The 11015-nt window shown below is 43.3% G+C and overlaps 1 protein-coding gene and 1 long non-coding RNA gene across 8 annotated transcripts; both read right to left on the reverse strand.

The window, feature by feature from the left end:
* Positions 1–1836: 1836 nt before the first annotated feature.
* LOC125534226 lies at positions 1837–3471 on the reverse strand. Its single transcript, XM_048697500.1, has 3 exons — positions 3281–3471; positions 3128–3196; positions 1837–3020 (listed from the first exon to the last, which is right to left on the reverse strand). The coding sequence occupies exons 1-3, from the start codon at positions 3399–3401 to the stop codon at positions 2803–2805; spliced, it is 408 nt and encodes a 135-aa protein (XP_048553457.1). The 5' UTR covers positions 3402–3471; the 3' UTR covers positions 1837–2802.
* Positions 3472–5530: 2059 nt separating this feature from the next.
* Positions 5531–10005, reverse strand: LOC125539915. 7 transcript variants are annotated; one of them, XR_007297109.1, is made up of 6 exons: positions 9652–10005; positions 9011–9149; positions 8412–8541; positions 7179–7984; positions 6664–7036; positions 5531–5955 (listed from the first exon to the last, which is right to left on the reverse strand). It is a non-coding gene; the product is annotated as an uncharacterized LOC125539915 (long non-coding RNA). The 7 variants fall into 7 exon arrangements; XR_007297108.1 differs by lacking the exon at positions 9011–9149 and having other exon boundaries at positions 7179–7777; positions 7907–7984; positions 9652–10003; XR_007297106.1 differs by having other exon boundaries at positions 7179–8541.
* Positions 10006–11015: the final 1010 nt, after the last annotated feature.

Genomic DNA, 11015 nt, shown 5'->3' on the forward strand with positions numbered 1-11015 from the left:
CAATTTTATATTTTTTTGGTAACAGTTTTGTTACTCGTTCGAACTGACGCAATTACATGACTTGTACTCTTAGGAATAACAACATACAACTCTCAGCGGTAGCTGAACCTTGTCACTATACCTGAACTGACGCATATGTGTTATTTTTTTAACTTGAACTGAAGATAGCATATTAGATGCACTGACAGTAACCTCGACATCCTAATCGTGCATCAAGTGGCAGGGGTGTCAATGAACTGATGCTAGCATTTGCAATGTACCATCGGGTTCTTCTTCATAGCAGGACTGACGAACTGCTGGAGTGACACAAACGTGGGGAGCAGACATTACCTCTAGTGTACTGTCTGCTTCTTCTACCTCTCGTGGGCGTCTTACTTGGCATGTTCTTGCGAGGCGGCACCATTGACGCAGCACCTGCTTGTGGTGGACGTATGGCGAAGAGGTTCGTAGAGGAAGCACCTTGCGGGGATCACGGCCCTGTCGATGGATCCTGCGGCGGAGCGAGACAGGAGGCGGGGATCACGACCCCGACGATGGATCTGGCGACGGAGGGAGGCAGGAGGCGGGGATGACGACCCCGACGATGGATCCGGCGACAGAAGGAACGAGGAGGCGGCGGTGGATCCGTCGCCGGCCAATCACGGCGCCGCGGGCTCCCTCGCTCCGGCTGCCGCCGTCGCTCGCTCGCCCGTGACGGCTGCCTCCGGCGGTAGGAAGCGAGTCGGATTGGGGCTGGGTCGGTCGTGGACGCGTCGCGCCTTATAGGGGGCGAGGGTAACAGAATAATATTCTATTACCAGTAATAGAATAGTCCAGCCCTATATATATATAGGGTTGCGCTATTCGTCACCCTGGGTGAGGAATAGTTATTCTTCACCCCCTTCTATTTTACCATCAATGCACCGTAATTTTACACTCTGTAAGTTTTGTCTTATTTCCGATGCAAAAAGAGACCGTAAGAAATATATAATCGCCGTAAAAAATATTTTATGTTATGTAAAATTACATACGTAAAAACATATTCTAAAATACACATAAACTACAAATTTTCTTGTCTTATGACCTATATTTTTATTTTCTTATGTCAAATTTTACATAGTGAATCAATAGGAATGTAACTATTTGAATTCCAAACGTAATTTAATTATGAAATGATCGTAAGATTACCTCGGTTGAAGAATAACTTATTCTACATCCTGGGTGATGAATAGTAACACTATATATGAGGATGGACTTGCTATCCACACTAGCTCAGATGGCTGTTATCAGAACCCTTCGTTCTGAATATTTTGATATATTATACGTTTTTTCCGACATCGTATGCAAAAGTTATAGCCGTTTTATATTTTTCCTACATTTTTTGCAAAACATGTCCAAATTTAAGTTTTTAAATTTTCCTAACTAATAGATGTAGTAATATAACGACCTCTCGAAGTGTTAAAGTTGTGTCGAATATTATTGTACAAGTTAGGTTACAGTTGGACTTGGAGTCGTACGGTGTGTAGACAGAGTAGGAGTCGTGTCCAAGTAGGACACTTGTATCCTAGGCCTCTCATATATAGCGGGGGTAGACACACGATGTAACCTATGCCAACATAATAGCACGGGCATGCGGGGGAGCCAGCGGCGTGTGCCGGCGCCCGGGCGGCCGGGATGCGGTATTGTGACGGTGTCACGGGGAGGAGCGCCCGTAGTCAGGCCCCGGGGATGTAACCATGATGGTGAACCTCGTTAACAAATCTCGGTGTCGTGCTCGTGTGATTGCTTGGTCCTCGGATGATCAATGGTATGCCTCGGATTTATTCTAACAAGTGGTATCAGAGCAAGGTTCGATGAGGCGAGAATTGTTGATTTAGAGGAGGCCGAGCCGTATGCTGGTTTTGTTCGTCACGAGGCGATCGAGGGCATCGGCAGGATCGGTAGCGGTGGAATAGCAATCAGAAGCAGCAGACAATCGCAGCAACAGTTCTTGGCGAGATCGATCGAAGTCGCAGCAGGACAGCCGCGCGTGGCAGCGTGAGGCAGCGGCGGATTGATCGGGCGTGAGAAGCACGTAGATGTGTCAGCGTGGAACTCGTAGGATTTCGATCGAACTGGAGGCTCGGGTGGCATGTACATGGGAACGGCGTCTTCGTGAGCGATGGGATCGATCTGTTCATGATGGCGGCGGCAGGGTTACGCTGGGAGCCCGGGATGCAACCAGGCATGGCGCACGGCAGTGGCATAGGCCGTCCAGCAGCCAGCAGGTAGGGCCAGCGGGGCCTAAGGCGTGGCCCAAGCGGGGCGGCCGGGGCGGCGCTGGCTGCCAAGGCCCAGTAAGAAAGGCCGAGGCGGAGCCGGCTAATGGTAAGTGCTACGAGCTGCGTGAGCGAGCAGGTTGCGTACGGAAGCAGATCGTGAGTTTGACTTGTGGCTGCCTGAGATTTGTTAAAGGAAAATAAGGGCGTCAGGTACCGTGTGTGTAGCTATTCATCGGGAGCAAGCCAAAGAGCAGGATGGAGAAGGTTTGGGGCTGCACGTGAGCAAGGGTAATTGAAATTTTGATTTTGTGCATAGGAAGGCTACTAGAGGAATTCTCCGATGGGCTATCTTTGCTTGGTACATGTACATGTATGTACAGGATGGCAGCGGTGCATGCTACGGAAAAATAAGGCGTGGTCGCAAGTCCATGAAAGATTTGATAGGATGCAAGTCGATGAAGATGGACATGTGCGGCGATGGCGGAGTGCATACACGGCTCGGGCGGAGTCTGGAGCACGTCGTGGCAGTATCATGCACTATAGTGTCCTGAGTTGCAAGTCTCTAAGCACTGAAATGATCCGCAATCATAAGTACAAAGTAACTGAATAAGAACAAGAAATTTAGAGCAAATGAATTGTAAAATGTAAGTAATGAGCATCGGAAGTAAAGGTAAGGCAGAATCAGTGACAGTTGGGTGCACTTGACAGGAAAATCGGCGAGGCATGACATGAAATTAGAGCACTTGAGTAAATGAGTGCGTGCACGTCTCTTGGTGGCACCTAAATGAAAAAAGAAACTATTCAGCTCTCAAAATTTTCCCTAAGACCATATAAAATCAGGAAGGTACTGAAGAGAGATGCTCAAATTGGAAGTTGAAGAAGCTTACCAGATTCAGAAGCCATGTCTAGGAATGCTTGAAGCTTCAAAGCTTTCCTATAATACAGCATGCCTCTAACTTTTCACAATAAGAAAAACATGTAAATGCGGAATCAACCAAATGATCCGTATTTGACAAGGTCGAAGTGTACAGCCGAAGTACCTGTTCGAGTGTCTGCCTCTAAGAGAGGCACAATGACGAAGTTGAAGACCATTTTCTTCATTTCCCCAAACTTTAGTTTCTCTTTTGCATTTAATTCTTTCCATGAAATTATTCCATTCATGTATAAGAAGAATTAGAATAGAAGACAAAAACCTGAGAATCAAATTCATAACTGTAGGCATAAAAAAATCAAACGGCAAAGGATGGGTGTGTGCGTGCGTTCATAAGGATGGGTGTGTGCATATGTATGAGCGTCTACGTCTGTACTATGTTTAAAAAGGTGCAAGACATTTACAAAATGTTCTAAAACTTAACGAATATTCACATGCTTTTAAAGAATGTCCATGTCAGTTATAAAAAAATGTTCATAATATTTAGAAAAAAAGTGTTTGTGACAAATGCTCAGTGTGTACTTTGAAAAAATGTTCAATGTCTATTTGACAACATTTCTACGTTTATATGAAAATTTTCATGTATAGCAAAAAATGTTCAATGGAATTTTTAAATAGTTCACACGAATTTAAAAATGAAAGAAAAAATAAATAAATTGAAAACTGAAAGGAAACCGATGAAACCCAACAAAAAGGCACAGAAAAACAAACAAATAAAACGATAAAGAAACACATGAAAGGTTCTAAACACAGTTGATGCAACCTTTAGAACTTTCACAAACCACTCTAATTGGCCAGCCCAGTAAGGCGAGAATGCACCGAGCGCGGATGCATCTCGCATTAAGCGAGAGCCTTCTGGGTCTAGTCTATAAAAGCCTCACGTGCCCACGGACATGAGCCTGGCCCTGCTAAAGAATGTCCATGTCAGTTATAAAAAAATGTTCATAATATTTAGAAAAAAAGTGTTTGTGACAAATGCTCAGTGTGTACTTTGAAAAAATGTTCAATGTCTATTTGACAACATTTCTACGTTTATATGAAAATTTTCATGTATAGCAAAAAATGTTCAATGGAATTTTTAAATAGTTCACACGAATTTAAAAATGAAAGAAAAAATAAATAAATTGAAAACTGAAAGGAAACCGATGAAACCCAACAAAAAGGCACAGAAAAACAAACAAATAAAACGATAAAGAAACACATGAAAGGTTCTAAACACAGTTGATGCAACCGGAAGTTGTGTTAAAGTTGTGTCGAATATTATTGTACAAGTTAGGTTACAGTTGGACTTGGAGTCGTACGGTGTGTAGACAGAGTAGGAGTCGTGTCCAAGTAGGACACTTGTATCCTAGGCCTCTCATATATAGCGGGGGTAGACACACGATGTAACCTATGCCAACATAATAGCACAGGCACGCGGGGGAGCCGGCGGCGTGTGCCGGCGCCCGGGCGGCTGGGGTGCGGTATTGTGACGGTGTCACGGGGAGGAGCGCCCGTAGTCAGGCCCCGAGGATGTAACCATGATGGTGAACCTCGTTAACAAATCTCGGTGTCATGCTCGTGTGATTGCTTGGTCCTCGGATGATCAACGATATGCCTCGGATTTATTCTAACAGAAGGATTTTATTTTTTGAAGTTTTTATCATTTTCTTTTGATTTTCTCGAAACAAAAAAAGCGATCCACCGAGCGAGGGGGGGTAGAGTTTGAAAATGGGACCTTTAGTCCCGGTTTGAGACACAAACCGGGACTAAAGGGCATCGCACCCTTTAGCCTCGGTTCGTGCCTCAAACCAGGACTAAAGGGCTCAGGTGAACCGGGACTAATGCCTTAGCCGCACGAACCGGGACCAATGCTCACATTAGTCCCGGTTCATGACTGAACCGGGACTAATGGGCTGACCCAGCCTGGACCTTTGCCCCCTTTTCTACTAGTGCACGTGCGTTGCTACGGGCGAAATACATGAAAATGAATCAAACTGATGACTAAAATCGATTGAAGTCCTTCAAATATATATTAGTTTTTATCAATTTATTTAGTGGATATAATGAGAGCAACTACGCACCAGTCGCCTGTTTTTATCGGTGGTAAAATTCTATGATCGCCATCTTCTTCCTCCTCTTCGTCTTCCTCCTTTTGTCCCCACGGTCCATCCTCCGACACTGGTCACGGCCTGATGTCGTGCATTGCTAGGGGGGCATATATATTTGAGGATTTAACACAAATCATATCTAACCTATACATATTTTTTCCCCGACACGCTAATGTATCCGGCTTACAATCCCCCTTCCGCCCTCATCCTCACTCATATAACTGAGTAAGATGAACATCTATTTCCAGCACACACCCTCACTCACTTTTAAAAATTGAAGATTAAATCAGGAATCATGCTAGTGAACATCTATTTCCAGCGTCCACTTAGAATATTTTCTTTACTAATTAGAGAACTTAGCAGCTGGAATTAGTGCAAGATACAATCACATGTCATGTTAATGATGATTTAAGACATAATTTCTTGCTGAAACCTTCGTCAACTACACTAATATCCTACTACATGGCTCAACTCAACTATGTACTCCAACGGAGTTATCTTTTTGGAGAAGTAGAAAGAATCACTTCCAGTTTAACCTCATCTCTGAACATAGCTGACTAAATCTTCTTCATAAGAAAATGGCTGATAGATACATCGATTTGTTGATGGTTGATCAGTGGTTGCTGGCTGCGTGTAATTTGCGCTCTTGAGCAAGGAGGTAGCCACCTTGTAGGTTCTTCACATTCTAGACCCCCTGCAACAAAGATCAAAATCAATTAATTGACATTGATCTCAACCAAACATGAAGAATCGATCAAAAACTATTCAATAACTAACTAACTAAGCAGGACACACCCCTCCGCAGCCGCCGCACGATGGCCACGTGATCATTGTCAGCCTCATGGGCGGTAGGGGCAGGAACCCGCCACCCGTTTCAAAATCAGGGTGATTCCCAGGGAGTGCTTGGCTTATCTACTGCCCATTCAAACGGTTGTGCGTCGCAACCACTATCATCAATGGATCCACGACCAACGTCCTCTCTATCTTAGGCTCAGACATACATGAGCTAGATAAATCCTTGTTACTCTCCACAAGCAACCTTGTCAATGACACATATAGGAGCAAGCTATATCACAAATTATTCTAAGGAGCTAGTTAAGTTACCAACAATCACCTATTATTCACCTCAAGCACTACTTTAATTCAAAGAACATTAAAATGAGGAAAATCTGAACAAACATAACCATTTGAATTTTGGACACTGCTGAGATCCATATTCAGTAATCGTCTCATATAGCAACCTGTACATGAACACCAATCTAAAGCAACTACTCCTAAAGACGTAGATCAGTCCTACTCCGTAAAGGCCCAAGATTTAAATTTCACCAAGAACCACCACCCCTAGGCTATCCTTGCACCCAAACCTAGAGGGAGGAGTATAGAGCAGAGGTCGTGGTAGTACCAGATCGATGGACTACTTGAAAGCATCCAGGTTGTCGGCCTTCTTCTCTGTCATCTCAGCCATGGCGACGCTGGCATCAGGGATCTCCCTCCGTCACCAAAATCACCATGCCCAAATGGATTCATCACATAGCCCGATCCAAGATCGCAGATAAGGTACTTGCCCTACTCGGAGCCCCAACTGTCGGTGCCATCCTTCCTCTTGGTTGCACTCGAGAATCAGGCGGCAATGTGGTCACTGGCAAAAGATTAAAAAAATAGGCGCATGGTTTGAACAATAACACACGCCCTCCCCTGTTTCCAAAAAATACCATCAACATGGCCACTGGCTAAAGTTTCAGGAGTATCCATTTTTGGAGTCGCCCACTTGAGTCCTGAATGTTTCAACAAAGTATATAAAGTACAAAGGTTAATCATGTGCCGTTGCATGTTTCAGCAATTTAGATTGGTGCTATCCAGAAATCCAGTTGAATAAGAAAACTATGGTAAGGAATCAAGCTATGAATTCAGGCATACCTTGGTCTCTTGGCAGTGGCGGATCCATGAATTTAACAATGGGTGTTCAAGAAAAATATTCACCCTAACAGAGGAGCCAATTGGTGCACGGCTCAATGTAAGATTCTGCGATTGGACTTGTGTTCATGGCACTAAAAATCTGTAGCCGTTGCGGATGAAGTTGATTGGATGAGGAATTGTTCTACACCTGCACTTGCTGCTCAACCTGAATACATGCCATATATTTCTTCCCATCTCTACTCCATAATGTTTTCAAATCAATTTTCTTCCTCTTGAGGTTTGAATGCTCTACTGCCTACAATTAAAATATAATTCATTTTTTATTTTTTTTGCTAATAATCAACAGATCCTAACTCCTTTCAGTGACATCAATAGCTATTTCTCGCTGAAACGGATAGAAACTATACACTAAGTTGGGATTTCACAATGAATCAAATTAAGGAATGAAATTTCAGAGTTGGAGCTTGGAAGGAGATTATTTTTGGGTGTACATCTGTACATCCTTGCCCCATGCTGGATCCACCCATGTCTCTTGGCCTTCTAGTTCATCAAAGGAAGGTAGATTGACAAGCAACTTCATCAGATCAGGTTTCAGGTACCTAATAATAAATAAAAACAGATTCGTCAGGTGGCAACCAGGCGGTCGATAGATATATGACGAAAAAAACAACGAAAAACCCAGACGAAGTGGTAGGTGGGACGGAAAAAAAAAACAGAACGGAGACTACCAATTGCTCCATTAGGAGAAGGGATTGGAGACGGTGTACCAATATCATCCACTAAACTATTGTTCCTCCATGAGAGAGCTGCGCAGGGATTAGAGTCAAGCAAAAGAACCAACAAACTCATTAGAAATAAACTCGTAGCCATCAAGTTATGTAGAACCATATGTTTCTTTTGTTCTGATAGTTTCAGTGAATAGTGAAATTTGATGCAGGGGTGCAAGGATAGTGTTAACACAAAGTGCAGTGTCTCTTTTCGAAGAACAGTGATGCTTTGCGTGGCTGGTGTACAGGTATAAATACCAGACAAATGGTCTCTTAACAAGAAAGAGTTTCTATTCTTCAACACTAATGTAACAAAAGTTACCAAAAAGAGTGCTTTAGATTTCTCTCTTTGTTTGTGGGAAATAGTTCTTGCTCGACACAAGCATGAACATGCTACATTATTATAGGAGAAAAACTGTGACCTTATAATATCTGAAAGTGTATGATTGCAAGAGCATATACTAACCAAGTAAAACAGAAGGATGACTGACGTAAATCAGTCTTGCCATCTTGATGATTAGAATGAAGGCCCTGTGGTTCACTTCACACAAAATTTGTGTCCCCAAAGTCCGTCTAACCACTGAGGAAAGGAATGCCTGAGAAGAAAAGGTAACCTTCATTAAGAAGTATATGGATGCGCTTGTATTTAATATACTTGTAAGCAGCAAAACATGTGGTTCACGTCAGCTGAGAAGGTGATCCAGATCTCATTCAAATACACCAGATTCATCACTTCATCAAGAAAAGTACAAGAATGCCATGCTGCTTGTTGCGACAAATTTACCACATTACACCTTTTCGTGGAAGGGTTAAAAGATCTACATGCACTTATCTGAAATTCTTAAATGATCAGCTCAAACAAATTATAGAGCCAAAGCAATTCAAAATTTAGCATTATGAAGGAAAGGCTCGTGATTAGTATGCAAATACGAAAGGCATAGGATTACTATGAAGTAGGATGACTGTCTGTCAAAAGCCAAAGAACTCAGTTTTATGCTTTTCTAAACTAAAGCAGAAACGATCGTACAATTGCAGGAGAAAAAATTGATGTATGCTTTTTCTAACCTCAGCAGCAACAAACACACAATTGCGGCAGACAGGCCTGGGCATCACAATCGAGAACATCTATCACCAAGGCCTCAAAAATCAAACCGGACAGCTGATTTCAGGATATCAACGACGTATCGTTCTCTATATTCATCATCTGCAGAGAATGGCCATCACGAGAGCGATTCAGTTTGCTTCTGACTTCTGAGAACAAAGAAGCTCTACTGACAAGCACGCTTGTGCCGCAGTCTGCAGAAGCATTTGGACGAACACATGGCGCGCGTCCGCGTCGGAGTCGAGTAGGACGTCTCGCCGGCTCCCTCCAACTCCAGTGTTGCTTTCCTGCCCTGTGCGGGAGGTGTCGCCTGTGTGGTGGACTGGTGGGTGCAAGGTTGGGGTGGCCAGATCAGCACCATGGTGCCTCTGCCTGCCGTCGTCACTAATGGACGCCGTGGAGGGGAGCCACTACCACTGGAGGCAGCCGCTCAAGGCGCCGTCCATCTTCCGCCACCGCCTGCATCCGACTCTCCTCGTCGGCACAGACGCGTTGGTGGGGCAACGATGGTGGGGCATTCTCAGATCCGGGGCAGTCAAGGAAGGAATCACGAGCAAGGGGAGATGATGAATCCGAGGAAGAACGTCCGCAGGTACACACTCACCATAGCCGTCACCGGAGATCCGCGGTCGCCGGCGCGCGTCCTTGAAGGTTGAGGCCTCGTCCTTGAGGGTAGGGTTTGGGGCGTCTCCGTCCGTCCATGGCTGCTGCCGGGCCGGGTCGGACCTCCATGGCCGACCTCCCTCGAGGACGGACGCGGATCAGGTCGACGACGGCGCGCTGATGCCGCCGTGGATCTGGGCGCTCCCTCTCCCTTCCCTTCCCTTCCCTTGCCTTCCCTTCCCGTCCCTTGCCTTGGGCGACTGCGCAGGGGGGCGAGGAGATCACCGGCTGCGACTGGAGACGGGAGACGAGGTAGGGCTAGCGAGGGTTTGGTTCTATCGTGACGGTAAAATCAGCTGAGGGGAGGTGGTGGACGGAACAAAAAAAAACATACGAAAAAAATCTACGAAGGTTAACCTATGAAAAAAACCGGACGAAAGTGGTGGGACGAAAATTGACCGGCGAAGACTATCAACTGCTTCATTAGAAGTAAAGATTAAAAATAATCTAATGTTCTATTCTTCGTCCAGCCTTACGCATGTTGACCATCCATCTTCCCATTTTCTTCATTTTAATTTTTCCCCATCTCTAGCTTATTTCGCCGATTTTCCCTAAAAATTGCATCAATTGCCCCCACCTCTTGTTGACTTACGAAATCATGAGCTAACACACTAGATTATTTATTCACAGGTTATAACACACGGACAATTATCTATTTCTTTCTTTAAAAAAAATATGACATGTATTTATATAAACAAATCATTATGTACTCCAAAAATAATAATCACATGTTTAAAAAGTCATCGTGGATCTAAAAATTATTCTACCCACATTCCAAAATGTTCAACCTTTATCAAAATCTCTCTGTATAATCTCTTAAAGTAGAGAATTATTCTCGCCAATCTCCATTCATATTCACACACATTTTGCCACCATAAGTGTCTTCACTTCATCAAATTAAATCAATGAAATTGAATACTTAAAAAATATATTCAATGTCTATTTAAAAATTTTCATGTTACTAAGAAGTCACTTATTTTTTAAAAAACAATTGTAACTCAAAATGTTTATCATATCAAAATAATCATCTCATATAAAATTGTTTGAAGTTATTTGAGAAAATGATTGTCATGCATTATGTTCAATGTGTTTGAAGAAAATGTTCAATATTATTTGAGAAAATATTGCCCCATATATTTTAAAATATTCAACATGTTTCAAAAAATGTTAAAGTATGAAATAAAATATTTCAAACATATCATGTACTTGACTTGATTTTGTTACGTCCTATCTGAAAACAAAACAAAAAAATAATATATTTTGCAAACATTTTACTGTCCATAAACAAAAAAAGAATAATATTTG

This window comes from Triticum urartu, chromosome 2 (genome assembly GCF_003073215.2).
Source record: "Triticum urartu cultivar G1812 chromosome 2, Tu2.1, whole genome shotgun sequence".
Classification (NCBI taxonomy): domain Eukaryota; kingdom Viridiplantae; phylum Streptophyta; class Magnoliopsida; order Poales; family Poaceae; genus Triticum; species Triticum urartu.